Genomic DNA, 17,306 nt, shown 5'->3' with positions numbered 1-17,306 from the left:
CTGCAGCGGTTCAAGATAGTGGCTCGCCACCACCTTCACAAGGGCATTTAGGGATGGGGAATAAATGCAGGTCGTGCCAGCAACTCTAACATGCCAGGAATGAATTTTTTAAAAAGGGCTTCAAACAATATCATTTATAATGGGGATCATTGTTGGGGCACTTTCTGTTCACCAATTGAATAATTTTTCTCATTATATGTATTATTCTCCCAACCAGTATTCACCATATTAATTTTAGGCTGCGTTTGCTGACAACGCAACCACTTGGTGGCGCAGTCCTGAAACATGCGCAAACGCAGCCTCATCCACGGAAACGTTACTGACTGCGACATCACAGGCAGCTGCCAGTAATAAAAATGCTGATGCTCAATTTGTCACAAAAAACAAATTAAACTCTCCCCCTCAATGGCCTTGATTGCCGCCTCCATCCCACCCCACCCCCAACTGTATCCCTCTCCCTCCTGTCATCGCGCTTCACTTCACTGCTCCCTCCCGCGCCCGTCTGCTCCCCACTTTTTAAAATCATGTTTAGTGCAAAGGACTACTTTCACACGTAAGCTTGTGCTTCCCGGGAACAGAAACATAACCTTGTGCACAAAGTAATCTGTGAACTCTCATTCCCTGGAAGAATAATAAATTGATAATATGTTCAATTGAAATGGTAACTAGATTTCTCTGAATGATAGATAAATAAAGACTCTGACAGGCTTTATTTCATTTGCTGATTTATTAAACAAAATTAAACAGAAGCAAGAGCAAACATATCAGATTTCTCAAGACAAACTGCAGAAGTGCTTTAAATTTGTTTCAAAATAAATATACTTGTAGCTTAGATCATGTGTCTAAAGGAAAACGTATATATGAAGTCAGGTATTAAATGTTTCCATCAGTCTTATCTTTTTTAGCTGCCAAGGAACGCAGACATAAAGGTTTGATACAGGGCAACAGTTTATCCCTTCTTTACTTTGAGGCCTGGACGAAAATAAAGGAAGGTGAAAACAATACCTATTTATTTACTTAGAGATACAGCACTGAAACAGGCTCTTCAGCCCACTGAGCCTGTGCTGACCAACAACCACCCGTTTATACTAATCCTACATTACCTACCACATCCCCACCATTCTCCTACAACCTACCTACACCAGGGGCAATTTACAATGGCCAATTTACCTATCAACCTGCAAGTCTTTGGCTGTGGGAGGAAACCGGAGCACCCGGCAGAAACCCACACGGTCACAGGGAGAACTGGCAAACTCCGCACAGGCAGTACCCAGAACTTAACCCAGGTCGCTGGAGCTGTGAGGCTGCGGTGCTAACCACTACACCACTGTGCCGCCCCAAACATGTTTATAGAACATCTTCAATGTGCAATAATTGGAGTTACAGATACTGAGTTATGGGACACAGTTAGAGCAGGTAGCTTTGGGCTCGGTCAGATATAGGAGGACAAAAAAGTGAAGTCAGTGGGGTTTACAGCGGGAGCTCTAGAAAACAAGACTGAGTTGCATAAATGGTGGGTTGGGGGTGCAGGAGTGGTGAAATACATGAGGGCAGAGTCAGAGGACTTAAAGGTGCAGGAGAGGATGTAAGGCAGGACAAAGTTGAAGAAGTAGGGAGGAGTGAAGCTGTGGAGGGATTGTCAGGCAAGACAAGGATTTTAAATTTAATACGTTAGAAGACAGTGCAAATATTGGCCAAAGGAGATGGGGTAATTACATACAAACAAACGAATTAGGAGCAGGAGTAGGCCACTCGGCCCTTAGAGCTTGCTCCGCCATTCAGTAAGTTCATGACTAAACTGATTACTCCACATTTCCACCTACCTCCAATAACCTTTCACCCCCTTGCTTATCAAAAATCTACCTACCTCTGCCTTAAAAATATTCAAAGACTCTGCTTCCACTGCCTTTTGGGAAGAGAATTTCAAAGACTCACGACCCTCAGAGAGAAAATATTTCTCCTGATCTTTGTCTTAAATGGGCAACCCCTTATTTTTAAACGGCGACCCCTAGTTCTAGATTCTCCCACAAGGGGAAACATCCTTTCCACATCGACCCTGTCAAGATCCCTCAGGATCCTCTATGTTTCAATCAAGTTGCCTCTTACTCTTCTAAATTCCAGCAGATACAAGCCTAGCCTGTCCAATCTTTTGTTGTAAGACAGCCTGCCATTCCAGGTATTACTCTAGTAAATCATCTCTGTACTGCCTCCAACGCATTTACATCCTTATATAAGGAGACCAGTACTATACACAGTAACTCCAGATGTGGTCGCACCAATGCCCTGTATAGCTGAAGCACAACCTCCCTACTTTTGTATTCAATTCCCCTCACGATAAGCGATAACATTCTATTATGTGCTGTACCTGCATACTAACCTTTTGCAATTCATGCACGAGAACACCCAGATCCCTCTGCATCTCAGAGCTCTGCAATTTCTCTCCAATTAGATAATATGCTTTTTTATTCTTTCTGCCAAAATGGACAATTTCCCACTTTCCCATTTTCTGCTTCCATTTGCCCACTCACATAACCATCTACATCCCTTTGTAACCCCCTATGTCTGCTTCACAAGTTACTTTCCTACCTATCTTTATGTCATCAGCAAATTTAGCAACCATACCTTTGGTCCCTTCATCTAAGTCATTCATATATGTTGTAAAAAGTTGAGGCCCCAGCACAGATCCCTGTAGCACACCACTCGTTACATCTTGCCAACCAGAAAATGACCCATTTATGCCTATTCTCTGTTTCCTGTTAGCTAGCCAATCTTTTATCCATGCCAATATGTTACCCCCTACACAATGAGCTTTTATTTTCTGCAATAACCTTTAATGTGGCACCTTATAAAATGCCTTCTGGAAATCTAAGTACAATACATCCACTGACTCCCCTTTATCCACAGAACATGTAACTCCCTCAAAGAACTCCAATAAATTGGTTAAGCATGATTTCCCTTTCACAAAACCATGTTGACTCTGCCTGATTACCTTGAATTTTTCTAAAAGCCCTGCTATACCGTCTTTAATAATAACTTCTAACGTTTTCCCTATGACGGATGTTAAGCTAACTGTACTGTAGTTTCCTGGTTTCTCTCTCCCTCCCATTTTGAAAAATGGAATTACATTGGCTATTTTCCAATCTAATGGAATCTTCCCAGAGTCTAGGGAATTTTGGAAAATTAAAACTAACACATCAACTATCTCATTAGCCACTTCCTTTAAGACGCTAGGATGAAGTCCATCAGGCCCCGGGGACTTGTCAGCCCGCAGCTCCAACAATTTGTTCAGTACCACTACCCTGGTGATTGTGATTTTCTTCAGTTCCTCCCTCCCTTCCATTTCCTGACTTACAGTTAATACTGGGATGATGTTTGTATCCTCAATAGTGAAGACCGATGCAATGTATCTGTTCAATTCATCTGCCATCTCATTATTTATTATTAATTCCCCAGACTCGCTTTCTATAGGACCAACGCTCACTTTATTAACTTTTCTTTTTTAAATATCTATAGAAACTCGTACTATCTGTCTTTATATTTTTAGCTAGCTTTCTCTTATACTCTAATTTTACCTTCCTTATCAAACTTTTAGTCATTCCTTGCTGTTTTTTATATTCTGTCCAATCTCCTAACCTGCCTCCCATCTTTGCACAATTATATGCTTTTTCTTTAAGTTTGATACTATCTGTAACTGTTTTAGTTAACCACAGATGGCGGGTCCCACCTTTGGAATTTTTCTTTCTGGTTGAAATGTATCTATTCTGTGTATTCTGAAATATTCCCGTAAATGTCTGCGTCTGCATCTCTGTTGACCTATTCCTTAATGCCCTCATAATTGCCCTTATTTAAGTTTAAAATATTTGTCTTGGACCCACTCTTCACTCCCTCAAACTGAATGTAAAATTCAATCATATGATGATCACTACTACCTTGGGGCTCCTTAACTATGACGTCATTAATTAATCCTATCTCGTTGCACAATACCAGGTCTAGTATAGCCTGCTCTCTGGTTGGCTCCAGAATGTATTGGTGCAAGAAATTATCCCGAAAATATTCTATGTACTCCACATCTAGGCTACCTCTGCCCATCTAATTTTTCCAGTCTGTATGTAGGTTAAAATCCCCCATAATTGTCGCTGTATCTTTCTGATAAGCTGCCATTATTTCTTCCTTTATACCCCATCCTACAGTGTGGTTAATGTTAGGTGGCCTGTACACCACTTCCACAAGTGATTTCTTGCCTTTATGATTTCTCATCTCTACCCAAATTGCTTCAACATCCTGGTCTCCTGAACTTAAGTCATCTCTCTCTATTGCGCTAATACCATCATTAATTAATAGAGCTACTCATCCATATTTTCCGAGCTTCCTGTCCTTCCTAAATGCCATGTACCCTTCAATACTCAGGTCCCAAACTATGTTGTCCTGTAGCCATGTCTCTGTAATGGCTATCTGATCGTACTTATTTATTTCTATTTTCACTCTCAATTCATCTGTTTTGTTTCAAATGCTATGTGCATTCAGATACAGAGCCTTTAGTTTTGTCCTTTTATTTTTTTTTAACCTCTAGCCTTATCTGTTGATTAACACTTAGATTTGTATGCTCTGTCCCTTTCTGTCACGGTCTGTTTGTCATTTCCCATATTCATACCTTTCTTTCTTGCCTTGTCTCTACTCCTTGATTTACCATATCTTCCCAAATTTGATCCCTTGCCCCCACTATTCAGTTTAAAATCCTCTCTACTTACCTAGTTTTGTAGCTCGCTAGAACACCGTCCCCAGCACGGTTCAGGTGTAGACCGTCCCAACGGTACAGACACCACTTTCCATAGTACTGGTGCCAGTGTCCCACGAACCGGAACCCACTTCTACCACACCAGTCTTTGAGCTACGCATTAATGTCTCTAATCTTATTTGCCCTATGTTAATTTGCACGTGGCTCAGGTAATAATCCAGAGATTATTACCTTTGAGGTTCTGTTGCTTAATTTGGCGCCTAGTTCCTCATACTGACTAGGCAGAACCTTTTTCCTTGTCCTGCCTATGTTCTTGGTACCTACATGGACCACGACGACTGGATCCTCCCCCTCCTACGGTAAGTTCCTCTCCAGCCCTAAACAGATGTCCCAAACCTTGGCACTGGGCAGGCAACACAGCCGTCTGGACTCTCGCTCTTTGCTGCAGAGAACATTGTAAATCCCCCGAACTATACTGTCCCCAACTTTCACTACATCCCTTTTTTCTCCCTCCACTTGAATGGCTTCCTGTGCTACCTGTATCATGGTGCCATGGTCAGGTTGCTCATCCACCCTGCAGCCCCCACCCTCATTCAAACAAGCTGAAAAAACCTCAAACCTGTTGGAGAATTGGTGGATAAGACTTACCACAGGCAGGACCGAATATATTTTGGGAAATATGGAGTTTTTGGAGGCTGGGTGATAGATCACCAGCAAAGAGATAATTGGAGTAATCCAGTTTGGAGGTAATAAAAGCGTGGATAAGGTTTCAGCAGAGCTGAGCCAGGGCAAAGGCAGGTAGCAGTGTAGGCAGGCAGTGATTTGGAGGTGGAAGTAGGCTCTTTTGGTGATTTGGGAGTGGGATTTGAAGCTCAACTTAGGATCAAACAGTGTCAAGCTTGAGTTTGGTTTTGTTCGGCCTGTATGAGTGGCCAGGAAGGGATTGGAATCATTGGCAAGGGAGGAGAGAACCTTCTATAATAAAACGGTCAATCACACATAGGCTTCAAAGGCACATACAATAAAATCTGATAGATTCTTGGCTATTTGTTTTATAATCTGCTTAGACAATCGTAAAGGCCCAGTGTCTTGATAGGTCTTAAAAATAATAACACAAATATCAAAACATGACATAAGAAATAGCAACAGAAGTAAGGCATTTAGCCCAAAAAGCCTGCTCTGCCATTCAATAAGATCATGGCTGATATTCTACCTCAAATCTACCTTCTCACACTATACCCAAATCCTTTGATTTCCTTAGTATCCTAAAATCTATCGATGTCTGACTTGAATATATTCAATGACTGAGCAATCACAGCTTTCTGCGATAGAGAATTTCAAAGGTTTACAGCCCTTTGAAGAAATATCTCTTCTCAGTCCTAAGTGGCCGACCCCTTAATATTCCTCTTGTTCAAGTAACCATCTAATTCCCTTTCAAAAATACTTAATAAACTCTGCTTCAGCAACACTTTATCGCAAGGAATTCTGAATTTTTACCACTCTATGAAGAATTTTTCTGTAACCTCAGAATTAACTCTGTCATTTTAAATTTGTGCGTCCTTGTTACTGTCTTATCGATCAATGTAAAAATGTATCATTATTTGAATAACCATAAAGATTAGTAATCTCGAAGACCTCTGTCAGGCCACTCCTCAACCTTTTCTGCTGCAGTGTGAAAAAGCCCCAGTTTCTTCTTAACTTTCTTTAATCATACCTGGTGAGATTCAAGTGAATCTGTGCTGTCTCCTCCTCTATTAACATTTATGTTCTTCTACAACATGCTGCCCAAAACTCTGTGCAATAGTCCAAATGTGGCCTGTCTAAGGTTTTGTATAAGTGTAGTATTCCCTCCTCACTTTTATGTTTTTTGCCTGTAGATGTAAAAGCAAGGATTCAATCTGCCTTTTTGTGGCCTTATTTACTTACAAGATGCACTGCAGCAACTGACCAAGCCTCCTTCGAAAGCACCTACCAAACTATGACCTCTACCACCGCGAAGGACAAGGGCTGCAGACACATAGGAACACCACTATCTGCAACTTCCCCTCCAAGTCATACATGGTCCTGACTTGGACCTATATTGCCATTCCTTCACTGTCACTGAGTCAAAAACCTGGAACTCCCTTCCTTACAGCACTGTGGGCGTACCTACACCAGATGGACTGCTGCAGTTCAAGAAGGTGGCTCACCACCACCATCTCAAGGGCATCTGGGGATGGGCAACAAATGCTGGCCTTGTTAGTAACGCTCACATCCCATCAAAGAATTTTAAAAAATATACTGTTAAACCAGATTTGTTGTTTCAAACTAAACAGATTTTGCTCAACTATTTTATAATCTTGGTATCTTGAAAATTTAATATCCAGCAATTTAAACGAATGCTCCAGCAGGGCATTCAAGTTTAGTCGTCTTGGCTTTGTGTGAAAGATGCATAATTTCATATCTCCTGATCAGACAAGAGTATATTGGTTTCAGTTGAAATGCAGGTGATTGAGCTATCCTCAAATCTTCCACGTATTGATCTTTAAGATATTATTAAAGCATACGTACCACATTAGCATTAATGCTGTGACCCTATGAATTATATGCTACTGATGTGCAAGCTAACTGCCTTGTCCTTCTCTGGACTTCTGTGTAATGTTGAGTTCAGTACCGCCGTGCCTTGATGTAGGTTTTGATGTTTAAAAAATAGTTAGGGTCTTCCTTGGCCTGCTCATCTATCTCAGCCTGTACTGCATTGTTCTATTTATCTTGCAAGATGAGCAGGTTGGGTTTTAGTTTAGTTTAGAGATACAGCACTGAAACAGGCCCTTCGGCCCACCGAGTCTGTGCCGACCATCAACCACCCATTTATACTAATCCTACACTAATTCCATATTCCTACCACATCCCCACCTGTCCCTATATTTCCCTACCACTTACCTATACTAGGGGCAATTTATAAAGGCCAATTAACCTATCAACCTGCAAGTCTTTGGCATGTGGGAGGAAACCGGAGCACCCGGAGGAAACCCACGCAGTCACAGGGAGAACTTGCAAACTCCACACAGGCAGTACCCAGAATCGAACCTGGGTCGCTGGAGCTGTGAGGCTGCAGTGCTAACCACTGCGCCGCCCCTTTCTCAAATGTACGATCATTTCCATTTTGTAATATGCATGTGACTTGTAAGCTTAACCCTATCAGTTGCTGCCCTTTTACCACTTCCTGTATCTCTTAACAGTTTTGTTGCCTACCTTTTGTAACAGCAGCAAGTTGTCCTTGTAAGATAGACCTCATGAAAGTCTAAAAATGTGAAGTGTGTCAGGTTTCAAGTTCTTAACTGATAGTCAAGCAAGAATTTTAGTTGAATCTCAAATTATTTGTATCGAAGATATGTTGTGAATGAAAATTACTGCTTAGAGCTTATTCCCTGTGTAAAGGCTTTGGACAGTGAAATAGTCGGAATGCTTTTATGACGAGAGAGCTGATTATGACATTGTTATTCAATAGCTAGTGCTAAACGGTGCATTGAATGAAATACATTCTCTGGCCCCATTCAAAATATCTATTTGATTCGTAACCAAGTGCAGTTTTTAAAAGTTTGAACAGACTTTTAATGCTCATTGATTTATTTCTCTCCTGTAGGTGCAGAGATAGATTGTGAAGATAAGAATGGTAATACTCCTTTGCATATAGCTGCTCGATATGGACATGAACTTCTTATAAACACACTAATCACCAGTGGAGCGGACACTGCAAAGTAAGTAACACTTATTGACTTTGGCACTAGTTAATACCCTATCCAAGTATCCATCATATATGAGCCTTAATGGACAGTGTCAGTAGGCAGTTCAACTGCAGAAGCATCAGAGCTGAACACAAGCCTGTCCTCAGTTGAGACTCCAGGTGCAGTTCTATCGAGGATAGCCAGACAGTGATCGGGACCAGGGACCCTTCTCTTTCATAACCAGTGGGCAAGACACCCCAGATTGCCAGCATTAACAGCTAAGGCCTGTTGTACCCCTGCTACTGCTTTGGCTAGGATCAGTTAACTCAGCACAGATCTGGGCTTCAACCTGACTTTAAATAATATGTTCACATTTGCACTGTGCTTGTTATTACAGACACCTGAGTCATGCCTTCTCTTGGACTTCTTACAGAAATTCAGTTCGATGAGTCTTGCTTCATAACATGAGATCCTAAGTCTTAGAATGATTCTGTGAATCTTGCATTAATATTCTTAAAAATAGGTGCCTAAAATTGCACGCATTTGTATTAATCCTTTTCTACCTTTTAACTAAATAGGAATTCCGATAGAATTGTAGTTCAGTCCTGTTACCTAAAGAAAATTTCCAGAACGCTTAACAGAGGAAAAAATAAAAAGGAACAGACACCAGGGATGATGGGAGATTTAGTAGAGATAACAAAACATTTGGTCAAAATGATGGTCTTTTGGAAGATTTTTAAAGATTGAGTAAGGGGGTCAAAAAGAACTGGAGAGGTTTGGGGAGGGACCTCCAGAAAGTGGGTCTGGCAGTATTCAGTGATCGGGAGCAAAGATGAGACAGATGGATAGAACACATTACTCACAACAAAACTGATCATCTATTCCTTAATCCAAACAGATCTGTAAATGCTTGTCACATCGGTCGCTTGTCACCCTGATATGTCCTGCTGTCATCACATTATAAAATAATAGAAGTACTCTCCTTTTTGTCTTTTATGTATAGAATGAGGCCCCTACAGAATTCCATGGGTTGCTGTCTTTCCACAGATCATTTTTGAAATTTATTAGCTGTTTTCCATTGTTGAGATTATTTCCAATCCAACTAGCTAATTTGTCATTAAATTTGGGCTGTTAACTTTTTAAAAGCCATTTGTGTGATATATTTTGTTCAAATGATATTTGAGTTTTGTTTTCAGTAGTCATAGAATACTATTTTGCTAATGCATGAATTATTAATTTAATATGTAATATTAATGAAATAATTCCTTCCAACCCCCATTGAGGTGGACTATAGTACTGAATTATATATTAATCATTAATTAAATGTTTCACATCTGCTATGATGGCTCCTGCTCAAACTGTAGACTGAGATTTGAATAATATTAGGTCAACTAGTCTCATGTTTTAAATGGTGTAACAATATTTGATTTACCAATACATCAATAATTTAAGGGCATCTGTTGATAATAGTATCAATGAATGACCTCAGTTCACACATTGGAGCTGGTTGCTCCATCTTTTGACATTGGATAACTGTAGTTTGAAGAATCAGGACTATACATGTCCATTAACAATATTGAGTGTAAATTCTGTCTTAAAAGCTTTATTCTCTGAAGAAGCTTGACCTTCACTAGAAGGAAGAATAACATTTTACATATATAGATGTTTTCCCTGAAATACGAAGATCTTTGAAAATTACTGAATAATTGACCTTGTAAAAGTACCAATAATTGTGTATTAGCGTCATTTTTTTAATTTTAAAAGGACTTTACAAACTTTCTTAAATGGTGCTGTGTACAAGAGTCAACAATGAGCAGCACTCATTCATGCAATTTTACAGTGATGTAAGTTAATATGCTTTAAAATAGTTGGCTGTCCTCAATACTGTGTTGATATACATGAGCATGCACATGTTTATACTATACTAAGCACTGGTAACAGCAATCCCAAGTTAACAGGGACTTCAGTTTCTTTATTGGCAGGTATAGAAGACATTGAAGCTTAGCAGTAAAGCACATGGCAGCACTTTACATACTGCAAGAATATTAATCTCTAGTCTGTTGAAAACCTTAAGAGTCAATTCAGTGCATATTAGACATCCATGAATAGCAGGCTAAGCAACAATTGCCCACTCTTCAAATATTTATCCAATTCTCTTCTTTTTATACAATGGGCAAGCTGTTGCTGACCTTCTGCAGCAGTTGCTAAATCTAAACTGTCTGTGCACCATCCCTCTTCCAAGCTTGAGCCCATGTCCCCTGATTTCTAAAGTTTATGACATTCTCAAATATATTATCAGTTCAGTTCATCTATTCTCTTTAGGATCTTGAGTACATGAACATCTTACCTGAGCCTTCTCTTCTCTAGAGTAAACAATTCCAGATTCTTAAAACCTCTCATTGTAACTTGGATACCTTAAACTAGTTACCAATTTGGTTGCCCTTTTCTTCACTACTTCCAGCTACTGGATATCTTTGTTGTAGTCCATCAACCAGAATTATGCACCTTATTCCAGGAGTTGCCTTACCTTACAGTGCCTTGTATACACCTGTCACCTCCTAGAATTTGTACTTTGTCTCAACCTTTATATCTGAAGATAGGATGAGTTTTGTGCACTGCTGCTGCCGCTGCCAACTGCACTGTTGGTTTCAGTGAGTTAACCACCAATATATCCAGATCTTTCTGTCTTAGTCTTCTAGCCTAGCACCAACTAGTTTATATTGTTTATTTATTTCCCATCTCTCGTCCAACTTGCTTGTATTAGCCTATTTTAAAAACTATTTACCACTCATCAGCCGCCTTCCCAAATGTATCCAGATCTTTCTTCTTTGCTGTGTCAGTTATATAATAGAATATAGATTGATAGAGAAGTGCATGGTGATATTAAAAATATATATATATAAAATATGCACTCAGTAGTCATGGGCTTTTTGTTTTACGTGTGCCAGATGATTTTATAAATTAACCATTGCTGTCATCAGCAGCCGAAGTCAGAAAGATATTTGGAGCAGCCATTCACTGAGAATTGCTTGCAAGTGGTATTACTAATGAAAAAAGAACTTGCATTTATGTGACAACTAACCACATCTCTGAAAAGTATCCATGACATTTCATATACATTAATCAATTTGAAATGCAATTGCTATCTGTCAGCTACTCTTGTGGCAATAACCTAGATGCTGATTGAAGCACAGTGCTGTATGTGCTGAGTTTTAATTAGCAAGTATCCAGTTTTCTTGTATTTTAGTTGACGTATTTACCAAGATCTCATTTTAGTTATCAATATGGGGGTAGCAAGAAAGATCAGTGTACAGTAACTTAAAACATAAGTTGATGTGATCAGATGGCCTTGAATGCTGCAAGCAGTTCTGCTTCTGTCAAAAAAGGTTGTGAAAGATTTCAACCAAGCAAAGCAGTTGTTCATCTTATGAATAATGTGATAATTTGAATAACTTAAAGTTTTTAAAAATTCTGTTCCTTCCTCTCCAGCCGAGGTATCCACGGAATGTTTCCACTACATTTAGCAGCCTTAAGTGGCTTTTCTGATTGCTGTCGAAAGCTGTTGTCCTCAGGTATTTGTAATAACGTTAAACTTTTAGTTACAAATTAGTGCTTAGACCCCAATCATAACCATCATTTAGCCTCTTCTCATCACACGCCCTCTCCATTCCAAAACTGCTGACTCTTGAAGTAAAGACAATTAGGAATATAGGGGTAGAATTTCACCTCGGGTGGTGGCGCTGAATCGGATCGGCAGCCTGTAATACCCAGTCAGTGGAATTAAATGATAGGCATGTGTATAATGGGCGGCTGATCCGATACTACCTGTTTTGTGCTGCTGCTTGACTTGAATTTATACCCCATGGTAGCAGTGTACATTTCCTTTTTTTTTCCAAAGGTGAATTGCAAGCTATACCTTGTTAATAGTTGAGTATTAGATCCCTAATTCTGATTTAATATAAAAGCAAAATACTGCAGATGCTGGAAATCTGAAATAAAAGCAAGAAATGCTGAAAATACTCAGCAGGTCTGGCAGCATCTGTGGAGAGAGAAGCAGAGTTAATGTTTCAGGTCAGTGACCCTTCTTCAGAACTCCTAATTCTGATTGATTGTTTCAGCACTTAAAAGTTGGTTCCTGGATAATCAGATGATCGTTTTATGATGCGAAACTAGGAACCACCAAAAAGATTGCACCCATTCCTGTCACTAGATTCCTCTCCTATAGACTTCCCAAAATCACGTACACTTGTTTTTTTTTTCTCATTACATTAAATTGAGACCAAGCATAAATATGCTAAAAAGTCATGAGCAAATATGTCTGAATGTTGTATGTAGTATACCGGCAAATGTTTAATGAATCTGAATTCTTTATGTGCTGTAAGCTAGTTATTGGACTGCAGAAACTTGTTATCATTTCTGTACTAGAATTAATTAGGAAATCCCTGAACATCATTTCCTCTTGACTATTGTAGCTATTATATGCTGATTACCTTAATGTAAGTGATTTTCCTTCTAAAAGCGAGACAAATGCTGACACCTCTGTCCTGGTCTTATGCTCATTCATTAAAAGTTCCTATATTTTGTATACTGTGAGATAACATTATGCTAAGTGAATACCTGACTGCCATTCAGTGTGTGGATGGGGATTGTCAGTTGATTATTTTAAACATGATGTGATAACTTAGTGTGATTAACATTGTAAATTTTAACAATGTACAAAAAAAAGTTGCTTTCAGTTTTTATACTGTTGCTATATTGTGTTTTTAAAAACAAAATCCTGTTTAGCGCCAGTTCAGTTTTAAAAGCTCCGCTGACAATTTGGCAGAAGACATGAATATTCCTTTTATGATTTCACCAAAAGCTTATTCATTGCACAGGCTTTGATATAGACACCCCAGATGAATTTGGCAGGACCTGTCTTCATGCGGCTGCTGCTGGAGGGTGAGTAATGACCTTGTGCTTTTTTGAGTAAGTAGCACTGAGCTCTCAACAGTGCTGTCGTAGCCATAATTATAAACCTATGGCTCAAAGAGCAGCAGTTAGAACATACAAGTAGCAAATGCCATTAACTGTGTGGGAGATGCACTAATTAGAATGTGAATGCAAATAAAGTACTGCTGTCAAACGTAACCTTGTTTGAAATTCATTCAGGAAAGCCTGTAGTAAGGCATCTACATATGTAACCCTTTACTCTTCCTTCCTGTTAAATAACTTTGCTGCCATATTAGGAGGTCGCACTTGCACACAAATTGTCTTGACCTTATTTATAGTCTATTAGTTTATTATAGATGGTGTTTAGGTTGAACTTCCATAACTATAACATCTTGCATTTTAAATTTACTAATGTTTTGAGAAATTTAAATTAAGTCTAGAGATTGCAATAGCATTCTATGAATATCCTTCTGAAGATGTTTAGAGTGGTCCCCCAGTGGCATAGTCAGCTGTTGGGCAATGTAAGAATGTCCCAAGTTTATCCTTTTTAATTCCTGGTATATGCTGTATTAGCTGATTTTAGACTGGACAAAAATAGTTTTACATTTGGCTGTAGCTCAAAAGGGAATTGGACAGGGTTCACACTTTTGATCTCAGTTCAGCAATTCTTGCCTATGGACATGCTCTGTCCAGGCTTAACCATGGATTATGATCATTTAGAAAAAGTGCTGGATGGAAATTACAACATTCGGCCCACCCAATCCATGTTGTCGTTTACCTTCCACGTGAGCAAATACAGTCCCTGTCTCGTATAGTAGGCATGTTTGTGCAAACACGATTTTCCTGTTATAAACAATAGCTGGTATGGCACAACCAATCTGAGAATCGTGTTAGTGACCCAGTGCCGGCAGCCTCGTGGCCCGCTACTGATTTGGCTGTCTGGTGTCATCTATCATCACGACCCCACATCTCTCCTTCATTCGCCTGCAACGTACCAGGACCCCGTCAATGCCATTTTATTATCAGGTGTATTCAAGCTCATGGAATGAATTCTTTATTCATTCATTCACTTCATTCCTCATTGAAGTTTGCATAGAAAGCTGTGGACACCAGCAGCAGACTATAAGAACAGTAGAAGAATTTCTCTCTGAAGTAATACATTGCCTGATGTGTCCATCAGTTTTTGGTGCTTTCAGTTTTTCCTAGTGATCTGTTTAAAAGCCAATACATTTGATGTTTTAAATGAAGTGTTATTTTTATTAAACATACACTTTTTTAAACATGCTTTTTTATGTACTCGGCACTCATCCAATATCGCAGGTGAATGTACACAGCTGTTTCTGCCCAAAACTAACAGAGCACTTAGGACACTATTCAAATGGCTAATAGTTATTACACTTTGGCTGATGTAAGTGACTGTCCAATTTAAACATTGTCCTTTTAAATGCTAAGGGATTTACCCATCTTGTTATATCTTTTCAACCCTTCTACACCTATCCAATCTAATTTAGAATGTTGATATAGTTCCTGCCTCAACACTAACCCTGGAAGTAAATTTCACTGCTTCACACCTCTCGTGTTTCGTCTGCATCCTGTACTAAATCTCTTAATCTTGTATCTATAGCCCCTCGTTCTTAGTCACTCAACTGCTGGGGACAGTCTGTTTAAACATAGAAGGAGAGAGGGTGGTGCAGTGATAACTAGTAATCCATAGGCCTAGGCTAATGTCCTGGGGATACAGATTCAAATTCCACCAGGGCAGCTGGTGGATGGGTAATCTGCCATCCTTACCTGGTCTGGTCTGCGTGTAACTCCAGACCCACAGCAATGTGGTTGACTCTTAACTGCCCTCAGAAATGGCCTAACAAGCTACTCAGTTGTCAAGGACAATTAGGGACAGGCAATAAATGCTGTCCTTGCCAGCAGCACCCATATCCCATGAAAGAATAAACAAAGTAACAAAGAAACAGGCTAATCGACCCAAAAAGGTCATGTAGGTGTTTATTCTCCAGACTAGCAAATACTTGCCACATTTACCAACCCAGTTTCTATATCCCTTCAACCTATTTTTACTTCATCTATAATGACTCCTCCTTCCTTAATTTTAAACGCATTAACACATCACCCTGCAAACTTGTGAAAAATGACCAAATTTTTAAAGTCTTCGTAGTTGTATTTCCTCATACCAGGCAGCATTCTAATAAATCTCGCTAAAGTCTCAATATTCTTTCTCTAGTGTGGAGTCCAAAACTAAACACAGTACTATAACTGAGGACTTGTTACAGTTTTGCATAGGCTTACCATTACCTCTTGGTTTTATATTCTATATCTCCTTGTGATAAAACCGTTGGGTTTTTTTTTTCTTTTCAGCCTCATCAGTCATTCTGACATTGATGTCCTGTGAGCGTGTACCCCAAATCCCTCTGCTATTCCACAGCACTGAGGCGGCTTTCATTTAGAGTATAATTATTACCATTTTTAAAATCAAAATGTATCACCTCACACTTAGACATTGATTCTATCTGCTAATTTTTAGCCCCCTCCCCGACCTTATCCATAGCCTATCTTTAGGTCCTCTAAATAATTAAATCTACCCCTTTTTGCTATCATTTGCAAATCTGGACCCATAGAGCTGCACCCCATCAAAGAGAAAAAAGGCTTTTCAAAATGCATTGGCTTTCTAGGTTTCAGGAAAAAAAATGGTGATTGTGTCGATATTTTCCTAGAAACTGTTAATGTAAAAATAAGTTAGCAACGACAGGACAGGCAACAGGTACACTTGCTGGAAACAGTTGTAGTTGTACAGGCTGTGATTAGACTGCATAAAATACTATCTTTGTTTGCTGAATTTCAGAAAAAATTTATTTTATAGCTTAACTTTGCTATATATCATATTTTCTATTAGAAATTTGGAGTGCTTAAATCTGTTGCTTAACAGTGGAGCTGATTTCAACAGAAAGGATAAATTTGGACGGTAAGAAATTAAGCTAATTTCTAGACTAATTCATTATGCAGCTAAGTAAAATATGGAAATATGCCTTTATATGAATTCTAAGATTATGTTCAAGGTGATAATTCCACATATACTTATGCAGGTGTGCCCACCTTCCTGTTATGTAGTTCTCTGTCTGTCCTTTTTTGGTGTGAATTTGCTCATATCAGTTTGGTTTTGTTGTTTTTCCTTTCAAATGAACTGAAGTTGCTACTAACATGAGACCTGTTGGTCCTGGTTGCAAATGCTGTTTTGCTTTGTCTTTGCTTATGATCATAATAGCACATTCCTGTGTTTCTATTTATTTTGGCTCATCATAGCACCCTCTCAAGTCAGCTCTGACCATTGTCCTGAATAGTAGTGTGTTTTAGAAGCTAGGTTCACATTTAAGATCCAAATGTACTGTTAATACACTCAGTCCCTTAAAACTGCTTCTGGCTCTTCAAAAGAGGGCTTGTGACTTTTCAATGAAAGAAATATTAAGGATTCTGTATATAATACTTGAAGTCGTTATGATAGCTGGGGATATAAGGTGCATTTTTTCCAGTGGAATCTTCCTGGTGTTAGCAGTTGTCAGTCACATCTACGACTTGGATGTTTGAACACAGGAACCCAATTCTGTCATTGGGCAGTCTGCAACCCCTTTCCTAATTATATGCATCTGCTTACAAGGTTGCCATAGGACACAACCTTCTGGAAGCCAATCAGGGCTGTTTCCCCTCTCGGGCAGATGAAAATAATCCCATGGCAGTATTCAAAGAGAAGGGGAATTCTCCCTTTGTCCTGGTCCGTATTTATCCCTCAACCAGCCTAATTAAAAATAGATTACTTGGTCATTTATTTCATTGTGGCATGTTGTCTAATTTTGCTTTATAACGCTCATGTGAAGTGCCTTGAGATGTCCTGTTATGTTAAAGGTGCTAAATATAAGTTGTTGTTG

At 39.3% G+C, this 17,306-nt stretch overlaps 1 protein-coding gene across 3 annotated transcripts in view; it reads left to right on the top strand.

Annotated features, from left to right (window-relative positions):
- ankrd28b (ankyrin repeat domain 28b) overlaps positions 1-17,306 on the top strand; it is a 252,341-nt gene that overhangs the window by 140,150 nt on the left and 94,885 nt on the right. For all 3 annotated transcript variants that reach the window (XM_068011757.1, XM_068011764.1, XM_068011748.1), the window contains 4 exons: positions 8,361-8,475; positions 11,932-12,014; positions 13,320-13,383; positions 16,280-16,348. In XM_068011757.1, coding sequence (XP_067867858.1) covers positions 8,361-8,475; positions 11,932-12,014; positions 13,320-13,383; positions 16,280-16,348 — 331 coding nt within the window. The remainder of the gene's footprint in view (positions 1-8,360; positions 8,476-11,931; positions 12,015-13,319; positions 13,384-16,279; positions 16,349-17,306) is intronic.

The sequence above is a fragment of the Heterodontus francisci genome, chromosome 2 (genome assembly GCF_036365525.1).
Source record: "Heterodontus francisci isolate sHetFra1 chromosome 2, sHetFra1.hap1, whole genome shotgun sequence".
Taxonomy (NCBI): Eukaryota; Metazoa; Chordata; class Chondrichthyes; order Heterodontiformes; family Heterodontidae; genus Heterodontus; species Heterodontus francisci.
Note: the sequence above shows the minus strand (reverse complement) of the source record. Positions and strands in the feature narration are given on the sequence as shown.